Below are 20,705 nucleotides of genomic sequence, written 5' to 3' on the forward strand. Positions count from 1 at the left end.
GTGAGAACCATTTCAGAATTTCCTATCAGGCAATGTTTCATGAATCCCCAGTGCTGCTCCCAGCCAGCTCTGTGCACTTCAGTCAGGCCACTTCATGACCCCCTGGTGCTTGGCCACACCCTCCCTCTGCAGCCCAGCCGCCAGCCTCGGGAATGGGGCTTGCCTGCCTGCTAGCCAGTGACTTCATTTTTTCCCCTGGCCATACACCCACTGGCAGGCTGTCCCCTCCCTTGGTTCCTCCTTGCACTGAGTAGAACGGTGGCTCCTGGTAGCCGCCGCTTGCACAGTGAGACTATCGTTGGCGCGGTTCCGGGGAGACCAGAGGCTCCATGGTGCCATGGCATGCAGCGCACCAGCTGATGTGCTCCACCCAGGGTGGCGCTGCCTGCTCGGCCTCACCAGGAAGAGGCAAAAGATGTGCATCTCCGTGGCTGGCGATATATTACAATGTTGGAAAGCAGATATTGCCCAGTTCTAAACACAAACATAAAAATAGCGTATAAATGGAGTTGTGTCTACCAGCAGCTGATGAGGCATATTGCTGTTGGAAATCTTGCTTGCACTGCCACTGAAATACAATCTAGGGGCAGGTCACATCCTTACTGATAATTGTCAGGAGACAGCAGTGGGGAGTAGGGCTCAGTCAACAGCCTGGAAGCTTACTGTTGGCCTTTGCTGAAATCAGCAACCTGCACCTGTGCCAGAGGACAGCGAGCTGTCAGCAGCCACATACCTGCAGAATTCTGACAGAGCCACCGGCACTATCCACTGCCAGCTCCCAATGGCTACTGGAAAGGCATGCTTTCCTCTTTCTCTCAATTGCCCCATAGCAATGCTTCACCAGCCATTTTTTGTTAAGTTTCATATGCACATGTCACAATACATTATAAACACTTAATGCTAAACTATCTAGCATTGTGTACCTTTGCATAGAGTATTAAGCCCCCAAGTTTCACAGTGCAACTGGATGGTAACTACTTCATATAAGTTAGATATAATGAAACATATCCTTTTCATAAATCAGTCTAGGGCAGTCTATTTCCTAGATATTTTCATGATGCATAACATAGTCCAAAAAGTAGTTCCAGAAGTCAGCATTTTAAAGGGAACAACAAAATATGTGATCATGAAAAAGCCAGCCAGAACATAAAGAAAAACCAGGCTTGAACCCAGATAGGGTGGCAAAAAAATATCAATACAGATATACAAAGTGTGGCAGAACTAGGTACTGGTAGTGTCAGGTTTTCTCAGTCCAAATTTTCCAAGAAATCACCAGTCTTTTGACTCCACTCTCTAGGGTATTTTTGCTCAGCAAAAGGAGACACTGTGCACAGTAATTTGCCTGCAATGTTCCAGTCCCAGTTCAGGCTACCATTAAGACATTTCAGATTAAACTTAGTATTTATAAAGCACTTCACATAAATTATGAGCACCTTTTTTATTATTGTACACAATAAATGAATAATAAATTACCAACTCAAAAAACCCTTACAGAACAGGTAAGGTAGATGGGCCAAATATTCTCTGAAGATCTTTGAAGCAATTTCAGAGGTGAAACTGTAGCTGAAAGTAATCTCCCTTTGTCCTACTTTCCCACTATAATTACCACATTTTTCGCTCCATAAGACACACTTTTTTCCACTTAAAAACTAAGGGGAAATGTCTGTGCGTCTTATGGAGCGAATGTGTGGTCCCTGGAGCTAAATTGCCGGAGTGCGGCATGCTCCTGAGCTACTCTTTGGGGCTGGCGGGGGAAACCCGGGCTTCCCCCTCCAGCCCTGGGAACAGCGGGCAGGCTGTGCGGTTCTGTCCCTTCCCCCACCTCCCAGAAAAGCCCCCAAGAGCCGTGCTCCCTTTAAAGAGCGCACGGCTCTTGCGGGAGGTGGGGAGAAATCCAGGAGGGCAAGAGGGATCAGTGCGCACCGATCCCGCTTGCTCTCCTGGCCTCCTGAGCGAAGAGGGAGGAGCGCTGACTGGATGACTGTAAATCAGTTGACTTAAAAGTATACTTAATCCTTCCCTGACTGTTCTGAATGGGAAATCGCCAGCTCTACGATATGGTGAGAATAAAACATTGCTTCCCCCTCCACATTTAATCCCCACAACAACCCTGTGAGGTGGGTTAGGCTGAGAGGCAGTTGATTTGAACGCTGGTGTACACTTGTGAAGAAATCCATGGCCTGGAGTATGCAAAGAAGATTGAGGGTATATGGGTAAAAATGGCAGGAGAGAGAAACAACAGCGATCTTACTGTGGGAGTCTGCTACAGACCGCCAAGCCAGACTGAAGATTTGGATGATGCTTTACTAGAGCAGATTACCAAACATTCAAAAAGGAGAGATACATTAGTCATGGAATACTTCAATTGCCCCAATATCTGTTGGAACTCAAACTCTGCCAAGAATGTAAGATCCAACAAATTCCTCCACGGCCTCGCCAACAATTTCATCTCCCAGAAGGTAGAAGCAGCAGCAGCAAGGGGTTCATCTATCTCGGAACCTGGTCCTCACCAACAGTGAAGAACTGATCAACAAAGTGGAAGGATTTGGAAACTTGGGAGAAAATGATCATGTCTTCCAGGGTTTCATGATACAGAGGCAAGAGACATACATTCTGGACTTTAAGAACGCCAATTTCAAAAAGGTTAAGGAGCTACTGGATGAAATCCCATGGTCAGGAATACTCAAAGAGAAGGAGTCCAAGATGGATGGGAGTCTCTAGAAGCAGAAATAATGAAGACCCAAATGCAACAATTCCAACAAGAAACCAGTGTGGCTTCATAAGAAGCTTTCCAATGAGCTGAGAGTTAAGAAGGGCACATATAAGAAATGAAAGAAAGGGGAAATACGGTAACAAAGGAGGAATATACACGAGCAGCCAACAGTTGCAGGGGGGAGGTCAGGCAGGCTAAAGCTCAGAATGAGCTCAGGCTTGCAAGAGAGGTTAAAAATAAATTTTAAAAAGGTTTATTTGGCTATGTCCAAAGCATGAGGAAAAATAGGTAAGTGGTAGGTCCTCTGCGTGGAGAAGACAGAGAAAAGCTATCATTTATTTATTTATTTCCCATCCAACTGGCTGGGTTTCCCCTGCCACTCAGGGCAGCTCACAGCATATATGAAAACGTAATAAAAAATGAAACATTAAATAGATAAACCAATAAATCAACAGTAATAAATAATAATAATAATAATAATAATAATAATAATAATAATAATAATAATAATAAACATTTTACAGTTTTACCCAAATTAAAATAAACCCCAACCCCAACTAAACAATTAACCAACACTAACCCAACGAAACCTAAACAGGGAGAAGATGGAACTACTCAACACCTACTTTGCCTCTGTCTTCACCCAAAAGGAAAGTGACAACAGAATAAATGATGTAAAGAGGAAACTGTAGCCCAAGATAGGAAAAGAGGTAGTAAGGAAACACCTAGCTACTTTAAATGAATTCGAATCTCCAGGGACTGATGAGATGAGATGTCCAAGGGTACAAAAGGAGCTTGTGGGTGTAATCTCAGAACCTTTGTCTATGATGTTTGAGAATTATTGGAGAACAGGTGAGGTCCCTGCAGACTTGAGACAGGCAAATGTTGTCCCCATCTTCAAAAGGGGAGGGGGCAGGGGCAGAAGACCCAGGTAATGGGCCAACATAATTCTGTTTGCATGCCAAATGTGCAGAGTGAATGTTTGGTTTTTGAAAAACATGACCTATAGTTTTGAACTCATTAAGTCTATTACAGTACTACTCCTATCCTGGTCAAGTTACAGTTCACTAACCTAAAGAGAAAAAGGATACTATACTAGTTTTTATACTTTACCAAAATATATTACAATAATGTCAATACTTCATTTGACTATTATGGCTAAATATTTTCTTTTCTGTTCCTTCTGGCTCTCAACTTTATTAGCACTGTTCATTTTGCAGTTATGATCTTCCATGTTACATTAAAAGTAAATCACCCTTCAGAGCAATTAACTTTACAGATGTTTTCACGGTACACAAAAAGTCAAAACAAACACATTAATCTAATTACACTTTAAGCACCCTGTGCCTTTCACATACTGTCAGAATCAAAGTAGGATTTGTCATACGGGTGCTCACACTATTTCATTAGTTGCTGCCATTCTTTTGTCAGTGCAGATCTCTTGAATCTCTAACCAAACAATGAGACTTGTTTTGTTCTTTAAAAGGCTTCATATTAAAATAACTGTTCATGTAAGGGTGTGGGGTGGTTACTGATTAAGGGTATAATACAGTACTAAGCTCCTGCAATTGCCTATTGCCATTTTATTAAATATCAGGGTAAAACAACACAGTGTTCCCCCTTGCATCTGTTAATAAAAATACATGTTTTCCCAAAACACTATTCCCTCGATTCCCGCTTTTGACTGGCCCATCAAATACCACACTGACATAGCAATAACCATTCAGAAGTCTGTGTATAGCAATAACAGAACTAGAATACTTACATTTGCACATGTGGGGGCTGGAAACGTCCCTGGTTAATGTTGTAGAACGTGAATGCCTGTGTCGGGTTTGAGCTGTACTCATCAACTTCAATTATTAGTCTACTGTGCTGATGCCTTCTAGCTGTCATAATGTGTGACTGGGCAAAAGCCATGCTTGCTCTGTTTGAGGATGGTGGTGCTTTTTCAGGGGCTCATCTCCACTATCTTCCTATACGGGCTAAAAATATCCATGTTCGTTCCGTACCTCATCATGCACAACTTTCCCTTCTGAAAACCTAGAAGCAGATTGGGGGGAAATGTAGTTGGCATAAGTGTTTGACAGTTAATCTGCCTGAAATACACTTTATTTAATGTCAGAAGGAGATTTAGGAGAGGAAGATAAATGCTAACAACTTCTCATTATAAATCTCTCCATCTCAGCAACTTGATGATTTGATATGTGTGTGTGTGTGTGTGTGTGTGTGTGTGTGTGTTTTAGTGAGTGAGTGAGTAAGGAGGAAAGCAAACTTATCAAAGGACACATGGCACAACATGTTCCAATGGTAAGGACTTTGAATCACAAATCTACTGAACAATGCAGTAATGCTTAGAAATTGCATGTCAGTTTTAATGTTTTGCAAACACCATTATTTAATTTTAATTCCCCCCTAGTCTAAGCGTATTAGTGAAGGTTTATATTATTGCTGCAATCTACCGCATGCCTGTGCGTGAAGAGATTACAACCAAGTGTGTGTTCCAAAGAAATCAGTATAAGGTCTGCTTTCTCCTATGGTTCAATGGCACTCATAAAACCATGAATTACGCAGAGGAATGTTGTAACAGTTATAACTGAACATGCTTTATTGAATCCAGAAAATGGGTGTCACAAATGTACATTCCTTTAATGATTATTTTTTCTCACATACCGGTAAATATTTTTTACAAATTTTCATGAAATTATTTTTTATGAAGACTGGATCTACCAAATCTAAATTGTGGCTCCCACATCTTTAAAAATACGACAAACAAATAGCACAATAATGACTATCTAAGGTTTGTGCATTTTTTTGTCTGCTTTTCTATATATTTACTCAAGACTCCACCAAAATAATCCATTTTCAAAACCTGCAGTCTATTGTTTTGCATTGATTATTCACTTCCAGCGTATTTAAAAGTATTTTATTACATAGCCTGAGATCTGCAGGTTGAGGTGGAGCATACACACAATTCTGTAAATGTAAATGAACATGTCACTGGAAATAATGCTGTTTTTGCACTTTCCGTTTTGCCAAGTTTCCCTTCGTAAAATCAAACTATGTAAATTTGGTAGTTTTTTTAAAAATAAGTTTAACGGCTTGTGGGGGGATTGCAGAAAACTCTGGAAAAATTATGCATGAGCACTAGGTCATGTGCAGCTTCCCCTTTGGATTCTAACCATATCATTGGCATCAGTTTGTTTGTTCACTGTATCAGAAATTTATCACCTCCCAAACTAACGTATTTTTTAAATAATTTCATCATTCCAGTCTCAAAATCTCATACTTTTCTCTGCAAGCACCAACAGTGGAAACTTACAGTTTCAAACCACAAATGTTTTCATCATCACACATTCACATTGTCAGTGCTGCACCTCCTGAAAAACACAAAAAATAACAGAATTAATATCACTGGAATGATCACAGTGATGGTTATGCCCCTCCAAAACAGCACTGGCCTACCAGGGGGCGGGGGGGGGGAGAGTTGACAACCTGATTTGAAGGAAAATCACATCTTCTATTTGAAAGAATAAAAACAGCAAAAACTGTGTGAAAAAAATGTTCATTGTTTATTTGGACTCAGTTGTAATAAACTGGGAATGGGCAATTTGCTAGCTACATTGAAAACATTATTATAAGTCCAGAAGGCCACATTCAATTTGTGAGACAACAAACCATCATTCATAAAACAGTTTGGAGATGATTATTACTTAAATTATTATCCATGTTTGCTCATAAAATCTATATGCTGTAAAAGCAAAATGCATGCTTCATCGTAAGTACAATATTTTACTCTTGATAAAATAAGTTGTATCAGCCCAATAACATTTTATTTTCTGCATAAAGAAGGGAAACCCTGTAACACAGAAATAGAACCATAGTCTTCAGAAGAAAACTCAAAAAAGATTTACAACATTGCATATCTTGGGTTTATTTAGCCGATCACATGTTTTAAAGACATTTTGAGTTGTTATAGAATGACAATGTGATTGTTACCTTATTGTCAGGGAACTGCCATCAGGGCCGGAGGGAGAGAGCGGGCTCCGGAGGGATCCCAGAGAGCGTCCCGGGATGGGGAGAGGCAGCCCATCTTCTGGGGAAGAGAATCAGCGTAGCACCAGTGAAGAAGGGGGGCAGATGGGGGAATCGGCGAGGCGGTCCCATGACTCCTTGCCAGGGACCAGCGGGGAGAGTAAGGGTCCTCCGCTGCCTACACCCTCCTTGCGCAGAAGGCTTCCGCGCAGGGAGAGTAGGAGGAGACTAGGCGTCAAAGAGCTTCTTTGCTGGAAAAAGTTCAAGAAACGCCCATTGACGGATTCTGCCAGCGATTGAGACAGCCACAGGTGAGTGGCTGTCCGGACAGAAAAGGTTCACTCAGGCAACCCAGCCAGGTGTTGCACCGGTTTACGCACGAGCAACCCCTAGAACCATTACAGCAATCCGTCAGTCCCTGACGTTGCTTGTGCACAGCCCCAGAGAGGCACGATGAGCCAAAAAGCGCCGGCCGGAGGGACAGAGCAAGAAGCCATGGTGCGAGGTCTGGTCGAGAGGAACCAAGACCTGGAGGCGCATGTCGCTACCCTGTCCGCGCGGCTGGAGAGACGGGCTCAGGATGCACAGGTCAGAGCCACCCCAATAGGGAGGAAGGTCCCGGGGCTGTTACATAAGTTTGGTGGAAAGCCCCAGGACTACAATGCCTCCTGAACGGAAATTCAATACGCTTAGCATTTGCAGAAAAATGACTTTGCGGATGACGGGGAGAGGGTGGCTTACATTGTTGGACATCTGCAGGATGGGGCGCGCGAATGGATCAGGCCCCTAATGGCGACACAGAATGATGCATTGAAAGATCTTAAGAAATTCTACCAGGCGATGGACGCGATGTTCTCCAGTGAGGTGGAGCAATGCGTGACACGGAGGGAGCTGATGGGGTGCAAGCAGGGGGGGCCTGTCTGTCAGAGACTACTGGTCGCATTTTGCGATGTTAGTCCACAAGCTCGGGTGGGATCTGGACTCTGAACCAATACAAATGTTGTTTGAGGCGGGTTTGGACCCTGGAGTGAAAGACGAGCTGTCCCAAGCACCCCGCCCGCGGTCTATGGATGAACTCACAAAGGCTGTGCTGGCGATCGGAGTACGCCAGGAAGCGCGGTCTCAGGAGAAGCGGGAGATACGGGGAGAACGTTTCCATGGCAACCGCATTCCGGAGATGCCAAGGGAGCCTTCCCAGGCGGCGGAGCTGATGGAAATTGATGGCGCGCGAAGTTTCAAACGCCAGCGAAGGCCGGAAGAGGGAGGGGAAGGAGTGGAAAACTACCAAGAAGTGTTTCCTCTGTCAGCAACCGGGACATTTTGCAAGGGTCTGCCCTCAACAGAAAGCCTAGCAAGCCATGATGGGGACTACAGGCCACGATGAGAAGGGGAGGAGGGGCCGGTGCAGGGAAACGACAAAGCCTGGCTGCCAACCAGCGGGGGCAGCAGCCAGGCCAGCAACCAATAGAAGTGCCCCAGCCTGACCCACCCAGGGCAGCTATAGCCATAGAGGTGGTGCTAGAACTCCCAAATGGGCACCCCGTCAAAGTGGAGGGGCTGCTAGATTCTGGCAGCTAGTGTAATTTCTTCAGCAGAGACTTCACTCTGGAGCATCAGCTCCACCTGTTGCCACTAGATTTTGTGAGGAGAATCAGAACTTACAGGGTTAAACAGTTCTGTGTGATGTCTCACATTCTGAGGCGTGGTTTGGTTCACATACGGGAATCTTTCTTTGTGTGTGATTTTCCTTTCGTTTTTGGCTGAGAGACGAAAGGATGTCCGCTCTCTCGCCGGGCTGATTTATGATGTTTTTCTTCTCATTAAAGGCTGCTGGAGATTAGCAAGAAGCCTGCATTCAGTCTGATTTATTATCCACACACAAGGCAACACTTTCTACCGCTGCAGAACTCTGCTAAGAACTCTGCTAAGAGAGCTCAAGTTTTTCTATCGGCACAGGCGTCCCTCGGCACAGGGGAAGTGTGCCGGGCGCCATCTTATCTCAGCAGGTTATGGAAGCTAGCCAAGCTTTGGAAGCTGTTGCCACGTCGTGCCTGTGTGTGTGGGAGAAGCCAGCTGGAGCTCCTGCCTAACGTTTGAGGCAGCGAAGCTTGCTGGGGAGGATCTCATCTTCAGGACCAGGTGCCAAGAGGAGCTGCTGTTACGCGAGTAGGCTCAGCCCCGGGAGAGAAGATGGCAGATGGACAGGAGTCATTCTCAGTCCCCTTTGAAAAATTAAATGGGAGCAACTGGGAGGAGTGGTCAAGGAAGCTGAAGGCCTGGCTGGTAGCCAAGGGTCTGTGGGAGGCAACCCAAGGGCCCCCACAGCAAGCTGCAGCCGGAGATGCAGCAGCGGTTGCTGCAGCTGCCCAAGCCTCACAGAGGAAAAACCAGAAAGCCCTAGGAGCTATAGTGGAGGACTCACCTTTGGTGGAGGGTCTTGAGACTGCCCAGGAGGCCTACCAGGCACTAGAGAGAGTGCACCACAGGACCACAGCTGGGGCAAAGATCCACACCACCAGAAGCTTGTTTGAGCTGAAGCTGCGTCCTGGTGATAGCATCAGACAGCATGTGACTAAGATGCTCTCTGTTTTCAACAAGCTGAAACTGTTGCAAGTCAACTTTACTGAGGAACTGAAAGTTTATATTTTGCTCAGCTCTTTGGACAAAAGTTATGACAATTTGTGTCTAACTTTGGAATCGATGAATCCAGCGGATCTTACGCTGCAGTATGTGACTGGTCGTTTGTGTGACGAGGAGGAACACCGTCTCAGAGAGGACCGAGCTGGCGCAGGGTGCCCTGCCGGTAACAGAGGGGGGGCCAAGCCAGAAGGCACAGTTCAGGCTTTTTCCACTCGTCGTTGTTTTGTCTGCAGGTCTGTTGACCACCTGCGTCGGTCCTGTCCGAGGAGAGCCAGAGAGGCCGGGCAGGATGTCTCCAAGGTCGCTTCCCATGGCAGTCAGCCAAGTCCTTGTGGCAGCCAGCCAGGTTTCCATTGCAGCCAGTCTAGGAGAGGAGGCCAACGTGGGAATGCGAAGGGTGGATGTGACAGAAGAAGTGAGAAGGACGGTTCTTCTTATCACCTTGCTGCTGTCTCCATGGCAATGCTAAAGGACAACTCCAGTGAGGGCAGCATGCTGCGTTGGGTCATCGACTCAGGAGCCAACCATCACCTGATGCCATCGCCATCTAGTGGCAAAATGTGGAACTGTAGGGCTGTTTCAACTGGGAAAACAGTCACTCTTGCTGATGGCTCACAGAGACAATTAACCACTGTTGGCAATGTGTTTGTTTCTTTTTTACTGGCAGAGCTGGAAGTCTACGTTGTGCCAGGAATGAAGTGTTGTCTTTTATCTGTATCTGCTCTTGTAAAGGAGGGTTATAAGGTTTGCTTTGAAAATGATGTCTGTTCTATTTCCAGGGGTGGGAAACAACTGGTCAATGTTGCATGTCAGAACAACCTCTTTGTTCTGGAGACACCTCTGGAGGGTAAGGGGGACGCTGAGACAGCACAGGCACAGTGTGCTAACGTTCCCACACATGATTCGTGTGCTCATTTGTGGCACAGGAGAATGTCGCATAGCTGTTGGAAATATATCCAGAAGTTGCCAGAATGCACTGAGGGTTGCAAGATGAAAGCATGTGATAAATTTTTCGATTGTAGGGCATGCAAAAGAGCAAAGATAAAAAGGTGCAGTTATCCCAGATCGGAGAGGGTAACCACAAGGCCTTTTGAGCTTGTGCATACAGACCTTTGTGGACCCATGCCAGTGTCGAGTCTGGGCGGGGCCAGGTATGCGCTCACGCTGACAGATGATTTTTTGAGGAACGGCTGGGTCTTCTCGCTGAAACAGAAAAGCAAGGCGGCGCAACTGATCAAAGACTGGGTTGCAGCGGTGGAACTACAGTTTTCCACCAAGGTGCAGAGCTTTCAGAGCAACCGAGGCGGAGAGTTCACTGGGTCTGCTCTGCAGAGTTTCTTCCGCCAGAAGGGGATAAGTCACAGGTTGACGGTTGCTTTTTCTCCTCAGGAGAATGGTGTAGCAGAGCGCAGGAACAGAACACTAGCTGAGGCAGCTGACGCTCTACTGTTTTACTCTGGTTTGCCTCAGAGTTTTTGGGCCGAAGCTTGAAAAGCTGCCAGCTTCACTTTGAACAGGTCCTATAGCTCTGTTGTAGGAGACACACCCTATTTCCTGCTGCACGGGAAGAAGCCCAAGGTGCATTTCTTCCGTGTGTTTGGTTGCGAAGCTTGGGTGCTTGTGCCAAAGGCTCAACGCAAGAAAGGTGACCCGAGGTCCCAGAAAATGATCTTTTGTGGGTACGAGCCTGGGACAAAAGGGTGGAGGTTTGCCTATCCAGAAGGCGATCAGTCCAGGATTCTAGTCAGCAGGAGTGCTGAGTTCTGTGAGCAGAGTGGGTGGTCAAGGATCCATGCAAATTCTGATGTTCTTTCAGAGTGTCTGTCTGATTCTGCTGAGGAGGGAGAGTTAGAAGCTGAACCTGTTGATGAGGACCAGGTCTCTGACCAGGGTCAAGAACAGGGAGGGGCATCTCCACAGGTTGTTAAAAGAGAGCCCAAGAGTGAGCCTTTGTCTCCCGTTAGTAAAGTGCAGAAGGCCAGAAGACACAGTAAGTCAGAGGGGGAGTCTTCTGATAACAAAGACACACTTGCTGGCCCCAGTGGGTCAGAGGGAGCACCGGAGACAGTGCTCAGACGTTCCACATGCACTACAAAGGGGGTACCACTTGAGAGGTTTGAGGTCACCAGCGTGTGGGTTGGTTTAGCGCAGTGCGAACCTGAGAGTTTTGAGGAGGTTCAACAGTTGCCTGAAGCAGAAGCCAGGAAGTGGCAAGAGGCAATGGGAAAGGAGTTGAACTCAATGAAGTCCTTAGGTGTGTTCTCTACCACGAAGCTGCCAGAGGGTAAGCAGGCCGTGAGCTGTCGTTGGGTTTACACGATTAAGCCCACAGCATCAGGAGAAGTACAAGGCGTACAGTACAAGGCGAGGCTTGTAGCCAGAGGGTTCATGCAGAGAAGGGGGCTGCATTACACCAAAGTGTATGCTCCTACTTCCCGGAGTGAGACTCTGTGCGTGCTTTTAGCGGTAGCTGCTCAAAGAGGGCACCAAGTGCACCACTTTGATGTGGATGTGGCTTATTTGAACTCAGATCTGAAGGAGAATCTGTACATGTTACCTCCTCCAAGGTTTGAGGGCAATGAGCCAGGTGTTGTGTGGAAGCTGCACAAGTCAATTTATGGTTTGAAACAGTCAGACAGAAATTGGAACATGTGTCTGGAAATTGGAACATGTGTCTGAATGAAGCTCTGGAAAGTTTGGGTTTCCGGAAGAGTCTTGCAGACAGTTGCCTGTACCTGAAGGGGTCAGGAGAGACACAGGAAGCAATTCTGGTGTTTGTAGATGATATTCTGTACGTGGCACAGACAGGTAGACAGGTGCAAGGTTTTGCCAAAGAGCTTGGTAAGAAGTTTAAGCTCAAAAACCTTGGTCCCGTTCAGGTTTATCTAGGCGTTAAGATAGACAGGTCTGAGAACGGGAGTTTCTTGCTCAGTCAGAAAGGCAAGATTGAGCAGTTGCTTGAGAAGTTCCGGATGTCTGACTGTGCAGGGGTCAGAACGCCCATGGAGACCAACTTCATGAAGGACAGTCAGCTTGAGGAGCGTTCTGAGTTCCAAAACCCTGAGGTGTTTCAGTCAGTGCTAGGGAGTCTGTTGTATCTCTCTCGGTGGAGCAGACCAGACATAGCGTTTGCTGTGAATCTGCACAGCAGGGAGGCTACAAAGCCCAGTGTGAATGCCTGGCAAGGCATCAAGAGAGTGTTGAGGTATTTGCAGGATACCAAAGAGTTTTGCCTCACGTTGTCAGCTGAAGGTGACGCACGGCTTACGTGCTGCAGTGACAGCGATTGGGCATCTCTTGGGGACAGGAAGTCTGTGTCTGGGCTGGTGGTAAAGTTTGAGGAATCCCTGGTTGGGTGGAAGTCCCGGAAGCAAAGTCTTATTGCACTTTCTTCCACTGAGGCTGAATTCAGTGCGTTGTCAGATTTGTGCAGGGAGTTGGACTTCTACCGGTGCTTGATCCAAGAGATCTGTGGGGATTGTTGCTTGCCCATAACTGTTTGGGGAGACAATCAACCTTGTCTTAGGTTGGCAGAATCTGGACAGTTCAAGTCCAGAACCAAGCATTTGGACATACGTTTCCAGAATGTATGTCAGAGTGTCCAAGCAGGTTGGATACAGCTCAAGTATTGTTCGAGCTGGGAGAACCTAGCTGATGGGTTTACTAAGCCCTTGACCTTCAAGCGACATGGGGAGTTCTGTGAAGGGTTGTGTTTGGGGTGAGTTATACTCACAGTTTCCCTCAGGATGCGAGACGAGAGGGGGTGTGAGGAGAATCAGAACTTACAGAGTTAAACAGTTCTGTGTGATGTCTCACATTCTGAGGCGTGGTTTGGTTCACATACAAGAATCTTTCCTTGTGTGTGATTTTCCTTTCGTTTTTGGCTGAGAGACGAAAGGATGTCCGCTCTCTCGCCAGGCTGATTTATGATGTTTTTCTTCTCATTAAAGGCTATTGGAGATTAGCAAGAAGCCTGCATTCAGTCTGATTTATTATCCACACACAAGGCAACACTTTCTACCGCTGCAGAACTCTGCTAAGAACTCTGCTAAGAGAGCTCAAGTTTTTCTATCGGCACAGGCGTCCCTCGGCACAGGGGAAGTGTGCCGGGCGCCATCTTATCTCAGCAGATTTTCCCTTGCAGGTGAACACCATCGATGGCAGGGAACTCCTGGGAGGGGAAGTGACACACCAGAAACCGCGAATGCGAATGAGTGTCTCCAGGCACACGGAAACCATAGCCTTTCATGTGGCCACACTGGCAGGACCCCCAATAATACTGGGAATGAGCTGGCTGGCAATACATGACCCAGTAGTGTCATGGCATCAGCGGTCGGTCACCTTTGGGTCAGCTTACTGCTGAGAACACTGTCTGGGAGGGAAGGAACCAAGGATGACTGTGGTCAAGGTGGCTGGAGCGGCCCTGGAGCAAAAAAGGGAGGTGCCACCGCAATATGCGGATTTGAAGGAGGTCTTCAGCGAGAGGGAGGCAGACAGACTGCCCCCCACAAACCATTTGACTGCCAAATCAACCTGCTTCCAGGGGCTCAGTTACCCGTTGGTAAGCTGTATGCCATGTCCAACCGGGAGATGCAGGAGTTGCGGCAGTTTATTGACAAGAACCTGAAGAGGGGTTTCATAAGGGAATCCAAGGCGGTGGGGGGCAGTCCCGTGTTCTTTGTGGACAAAAAAGAGACTAATCAGCCCAGATTAGTTGTGGATTACAGGGCCGTAAACCTGGTGTCAGAACCTGTGACTTTCCCAATGACCAGGATCGACGATACTTTGACACGTGTGAGGTGGGGAAAGATTTTTACCAAGACGGAACTCAGGGGAGCATATAATCTGATTAGGATAAGATAGGGGGACGAATGGAAAACGACCATGTTCACCCTCTTGGGGCTTTTGAGTACTTAGTCATGCCATTTGGATTACAATCGGGGTCCGCCTGCTTTCAAGCCTTCATGCACCATGTGTTGGGGCCCCTGCTGTACAAGAATTGCGTAGCCTTTTTGGATGACATCTTGATCTATTTGGACAATGAAACGCAACACGTCAGAGACGTCAGGGAGGTGCTACAGAGATTGAAGAAGCATCAGTTGTGGGTCAAGCTGGAAAAATGCCAATTCCACGCCAGGGAGGTCGAGTTCCTGGGGTACAGGTTGTCCGACAAAGGACTAGCCATGGATCCGGGAAAGGTGAAGGCAGTGCTGGAATGGAAAGCCCCCAAAAACAGAAAGGATGTGCAGAGGTTCCTAGGCTTCAGCAACTTCTACAGGAAGTTCATAAAGAACTTTGCTCACTTGACAGCACCCATAATGGATTGTCTTAGTAGCAAATAGAAGTTCGCATGGACAGAGGATTCGCAGCAATCCTTTGAAAAGCTGAAGAAGGCGTTCGCCTCGGAGGAGCAGCTCCTGCACGTGGATCCGGAGAAGCCCATGAGACGGACGCGTCCGACCGCGCGGTTGGGGCGGTACTTTTGCAGCCCGGGGCCAAGCAGAACTGGAGGTCATGTGCCTTTTTCTCTAGGAAGCTGAGCAAGTCGGAGCAAAACTATACGGTGTATGACCAAGAATTGCTTGCGATCTATGCGGCATTTTGGCAATGGAGACATCTGTTGATACGGGCGCGGCAGAAAATCCAGGTCCGAACGAACCACAAGAACTTGGAATACTGGTGGACCGCACGAGTGCTCAACCAGAGACAGCTCAGATGGTCCCAGGAGTTCGCCAAGTTATTCTTTGAGATTTGATACGTGCCGGGAGAGGAAAACGTAAGGGCAGATGCTCTCTCCAGGAAACCGGAGTACATGGAAGGGAATGGGCCACCAGAGACCAGGCACGTGTTCCCCAAGAACTGGTGGGTGGGTGGGGGAACGTTGGTTGGGAAACGAGAACTGGCAGGGCTCACCAGAGATGATGAGTTTGCTCAGGCCAAGATCAGGGAACTCAGGGACGGAAAGGAAGACAATGGAGGGTTTGAGGAAAAGGAAGGGCTACTGTACTATAAGGGAGCGCTGTATGTATCAGGGGAGACTTTGAGGGGGAAGGTACTTAGGCAACTCCACGACAACCCAACAGCTGGGCACTTTGGACAGCACAAGACCATGCTACTTGTCACCAGGCAGTTCTGGTGGCCAAAGGTGAGGTAAGACGTACGAGAATATGTAAGAGGGTGCGACCGATGCCAGAGGGCTAAGGGGGAAAGGGCGCCCCCCCCCAGGGTTACTGGAACCCTTACCCACACCAGGAAGACCCTGGGAGGTGGCGTCCATTGATTTTATGACAGATTTGCCCAAATCAAGGGGGAAAACAGCAGTCATAGTAGTAGTCGATCTACTGACAAAGATGTACCATTTCATAGCTTGCTCACATGCGGTGACGGCAGAGGAGACAGCCAGGTTGTTTGTGGATCACGTCTTCAGGCTGCATGGGACTCCTTTGAGGGTCATCACGGATTGCGGGAAACAATTTACTTCCCGGTTCTGGAGGAAGCTCATAAGCTTGCTACAGGTCGAGGTGGGCTTCTCAACGGCGAGGCACCCAGAGACCAACAGACAAGCAGAAAGAGCGAACGGTATACTCCAGCAATACCTACGCTGCTATGTCAGCGAGAGACAGAACGACTGGGTAGAGAAATTAGCTTTGGCTGAATTTGCATACAATAATGCTGAACACGTGTCCACGGGAATGAGCCCTTTCATGGCCAATTACAGGTGTCACCCCAGGGCCTTCCCGGGGCGGGAGGAGGAAGGATACCCACGGCTGAGCAATTTGTGGAGGAAATGGAGGCCTTGCACCAGCAACTCAGGTTGAACTTGGAGCGGGCCAATGAAGTTTACAAGAGGCAGGCGGACAGGCACCGTTGGGAGGGGGAGGCCATACGGGTGGGAGACCGGGTGTGGTTGTCATCCCAAGGGTTACCCCTAAAGGGAGGGTGCAAGAAGTTGCAGCCGAGGCGGCTGGGACCTTTTGAGGTAATACAGCAGGTAAACCCAGTGGCATTTAAAATCAAGTTGCCTGACAGCATGAAGATACATCCGGTGTTCCATAGGTCCCTACTTTCACCTTACAGGGAGGGGTGGGAATTCCCGGGATGGGAGGGAGGGGTTGCCACCCACCCGCGGGTAGAGGAGAGGGAACACTGTAACCAGGCCACGGAAATACTCGATTCAAGGTGGCGAGGTCGTCAGGTAGAGTACTTGGTAGCCTGGGAGGGAGAACCTAGGTCAGAAAACATGTGGGTCCCCGCTGAATCAATCAGTGACGGGTATATGGTGGAAGAATTCCACAGTTTGTTCCCAAATAAGCCAAAACCACTAGCTAGATTCTGGGAGGAAGAATTTGGACCCACAGACAACGAAGGGGACTTTGTGGGTTTTCCTGCCTCCGAAGAGGAGGGAGGGGAGGTGTCCGAGGGAGAGGAATCAGATTGGGAGGTTCAAACAATGGGAAGAGATCCGAGCGGATGGGAGGCTGGTTTTGAATCTTCAGGAGATGATGACAGCTCCTTCAGGGGGTTCCCCACATCTTCGGCCGAGGAGAGAGAGGAGGTGGTATCGGAAAATCATGCCGGGGGTGGGGGGGTCCTGGGGAGGAGGTGGATGTCAGGGAACTGCCATCAGGGCCGGAGGGAGAGAGCGGGCTCCGGAGGGATCCCAGAGAGCATCCTGGGATGGGGAGAGGCAGCCCATCTTCTGAGGAAGAGAATCAGCATAGCACCAGTGGAGAAGGGGGGCAGATGGGGGAATCGGCGAGGCAGTCCCATGACTCCTTGCCAGGGACCAGCGGGGAGAGTAAGGGTCCTCCGCTGCCTACACCCTCCTTGCGCAGAAGGCTTCCGCGCAGGGAGAGTAGGAGACTAGGCGTCAAAGAGCTTCTTTGCTGGAGGAACTTCAAGAAACGCCCATTGACGGATTCTGCCAGTGATTGAGACAGCCACGGGTGAGTGGCTGTCCGGACAGAAAAGGTTCACTCAGGCAACCCAGCCAGGTGTTGCACCAGTTTATGCATGAGCAACCCCTAGAACCATTACACTTATTATAGTAGAAAATAGAACCAATGTGATTATTGTTATATATTTTGTCATTTCAAACTCCTGAGCACACTAATGTATAAATGTGGTATACAAATTGAAAGTGAAATGAAATGAAATCATGCAATTTATCAACAGAAGCATAGGCAACCATTCCACTTCTGAGAAAAATTCAAAATGCTGATTTTGACATTTTAAAAATATTTTATGGGTTAGTACCAGAGTGTATATGCTGGTTCCTTAAAGAGTGAGTCAGCACACTTGTGAGAGTTGAGTCAGAGAGTGGCTCAGCACAATCTAAAGTATAAAGACTCTTGTGTTTGTAGCAAGTTTGCCCTAAGCCCCCGCCTCTTGGCTCGAACGCTGTTGTATTGAATGGGCACTCTGCACATGCCCTAATATTCAGAAGGCAACTCCAATTTAGCTCATGGGAGAAATCAATGTCTTTTTCCCATCCAAGTGAGAATCCAGGCAGGAAAGGGTTTTGGAGGGAGGTGCTTTTCCTCGGGAAGACCCCTCCCCATCTCCCCAAATGCCCCTACACTCCAGGAATCTAGTCTGGTTCATTTTAAGCCACAGAGAGGGACAAGCTGCAGGATCAGAACTCTTGCATCTTTTTCAAAGAAGGACCCAAAGAGAAAATGCCCGCAACACACCTCAGTGACACTTGAGGTTCCCAAATGAAACTGGCAAGGAAAGGTGAGGCAGCAATGCAAACCAATTGGGCCGGGACCTAAGAGGTTTGGAGGCAGAGCAGACCCTCCCCATTGTGTGCAGTGTTGCTGAGCAGCTGGTAAATCTGTGCAAATGAGAACCTGAAGCAGGCTGCTGCTTCTCTCTTTCCCTGGCCAGGAGATGGAAGAAGCAATGAATGAAAAGGTGGGGAAAGATTTTGGTGGGGTTTTTTTACAAGGAGGGGGAGGGAAGGCTTGCAACTGGGAATTTGGGACTCTGCATGACAAAGTGAGAGGCCATGACGGCTTAAGGGTTTTCATGAAGGTCCTACCTAGCATTTTTGTGGCAATTGAAAACTATAAAGATGGAGGTTTTGGTATTAAGCACAGCACAATCAGCACTTAGCACTTTTGAGGGAAATTCCTATGAAATGGGATTGACAACCCCAGGTCATGGTACTTTCTGATCCAAAAAGACACAATCATAATTTGTTTTGTTAATGTTTTAAGATATGCAAAATGAGAAGGTTTGTAGATATTTACCTAATTTATAAGCAACTTAGTCAAGTGTCTAAAACTAGATGCAAGTTAAATGTCTTGCTGGATTGGAGAAGATTTGCCATATGTTAGTTATTCTGTTGTATCAAAAGACAATTGTAGTTTCTGTCCTCTGCTCAAGGAGAACATAGTTGTGAGAGCCCACATTTGTAGACAGCTTGCAAGTGGAGGGATCTGCAAACCTGTTGGTCTAAACCAGGGGTCAGCAAACTTTTTCAGCAGAGGGCTGGTCCACTGTCCCTCAGACCATGTGGTGGGCCGAACTATATTTTGAAGGGGGGAAAATGAACCAACTCCTATGCCCCACAAATAACCCAGAGATGCATTTTAAATAAAAGCACACATTCTACTCATGTAAAAACACCAGGCAGGCCCCACAAATAACCCAGAGATGCATTTTAAATAAAAGGACACATTCTACTCATGTAAAAACATGTGGATTCCTGGACCAGGACCGCGGGCCAGATTTAGAAGGCGATTGGGTCCCGGGCCTTAGTTTGCCTACCCATAGACTAAACCTTCCTCTCTGTCATTTTTGCCGAAGCACAATAGTAGGCTCACAGGGTTGTAGTTAAAGAAGTCATTCCATTCACACAGAGACTTCTGCTTGCACGATAGAACTGACCCTTCCTCTGCTGGCTCCATGCACACTCCAGATATGTTCTGAGTTTTCCCCCAACCCTCTAGAGAACTTTTGGAGGGCACAGAGGGACAAGGGGAGAGGAGAGTGTTGTGCCGGAAGAAGTACTTGCACTAACAGGATCACTGGATACAACCCACACAGTCTGTCTTGTTTCAAGACTCTGCGCTCCTTTCCACAAATCATGAATACTGTAAAGTTTTGTTTGATATACATTTAATAATAAAAAGAATGAGCACATCCCATGTACATGGAACTCTGACGTGTGGAGGGATAAATGGATCACTGGATGCCTCAAGAGGCAAGGAAAACCTCAAGCAGCAGGGCCACAGCCAGGAGTGTTAGAAACCAGTGGCATTGTGAATGGATGCTCTGAGAGCTTCCACATCTTGCTTTCTGCACTACAAGGACTAATACAACTATCTGTGGCATGTAAAATCAGCTGTAGTTTTTAGCCTGGTGTGACCTTTCAGAGGCAATACATTATTATTTTATGCACCTTAATAAAGAAATCTCATTCTATGAGATGAATAGGTGTTTATAGGACTTTGGATTTTTGCTTTTTTTTGCTGAAGAATATTTACTCTTCACTCTAACATATTCCATCACTGTTGACATGTCTACAAAAAGTAATTCCATCTTTTGCATTCTGCCATTTTTCAATCACATTTTAGTTGCTCTTTTTATTTACAGATAAGGCAATATTTCTCTGAACTCTTTCTTCCTGATTTCCATTTTTCTAACTCTTTGCTTCTGCTTTCATAATGTCTCTCTTTCCTACTGTTCCCTGTTCAACTTTTGCTATACCTATACAGTGTATTTCACAAACCCCAGAAATACACCCCCGTAGTGATTATCTCTTATAACTGCAATCTAATATTGAAACAAAAAACTGCTCACATACAGCATAATATTTATAATGAAGGTTGGAAATACATAAAAATAACAAGAGAGAATGTGGATTTTAAGCGGTTAAAGTGTGGAGAAGACAAGTGCATTTTCATATGATATTTGCAAATCTATAACATGCTGATCATGCAAGGATAAACTGAATGTTAGGGGGAGATAGGAATGAATTGATATCCAGTGGGAAAATATGGTATCATCAGATGGGTAAAAGTAAAAGTATTTCATAAAATTATTAATCATACAAGGGCTAGGCTACATATGCACCAGAGATGTCTGAATGCACCTTTGTCTTTTTACATTTTCTTCATACAGAAATGCTGGAGGCCTAATCTAATCCATACTACAGAGGGAGCAGATTTACCACCATCCCTCCCTGAGGCTATTTGGAATTGACACATATATGGTTTTCCTAGCAGTAGTGGCAGATTTCCGGCAGCACAAATGGTTCCCCAACACAGAGCGCGGGGGCAAGGGGGCACCTCCTGGCTTCCTTTCCAAAGTC

The 20,705-nt window shown here is 46.9% G+C and overlaps 1 protein-coding gene across 2 annotated transcripts in view; it reads right to left on the reverse strand.

The window, feature by feature from the left end:
• MPPED1 (metallophosphoesterase domain containing 1) overlaps positions 1 to 20,705 on the reverse strand; it is a 100,076-nt gene that overhangs the window by 69,140 nt on the left and 10,231 nt on the right. For both annotated transcript variants that reach the window (XM_079975466.1, XM_079975467.1), the window contains exons 2-3: positions 6,033 to 6,090; positions 4,479 to 4,753 (exon numbers count right to left, since the gene is read on the reverse strand). In XM_079975466.1, the coding sequence (XP_079831592.1) occupies positions 4,479 to 4,630 (152 nt within the window). In that variant the 5' untranslated portion in view covers positions 4,631 to 4,753; positions 6,033 to 6,090. The remainder of the gene's footprint in view (positions 1 to 4,478; positions 4,754 to 6,032; positions 6,091 to 20,705) is intronic.

The sequence above is a fragment of the Podarcis cretensis genome (assembly GCF_951804945.1).
Source record: "Podarcis cretensis genome assembly, chromosome: 5".
Taxonomy (NCBI): domain Eukaryota; kingdom Metazoa; phylum Chordata; class Lepidosauria; order Squamata; family Lacertidae; genus Podarcis; species Podarcis cretensis.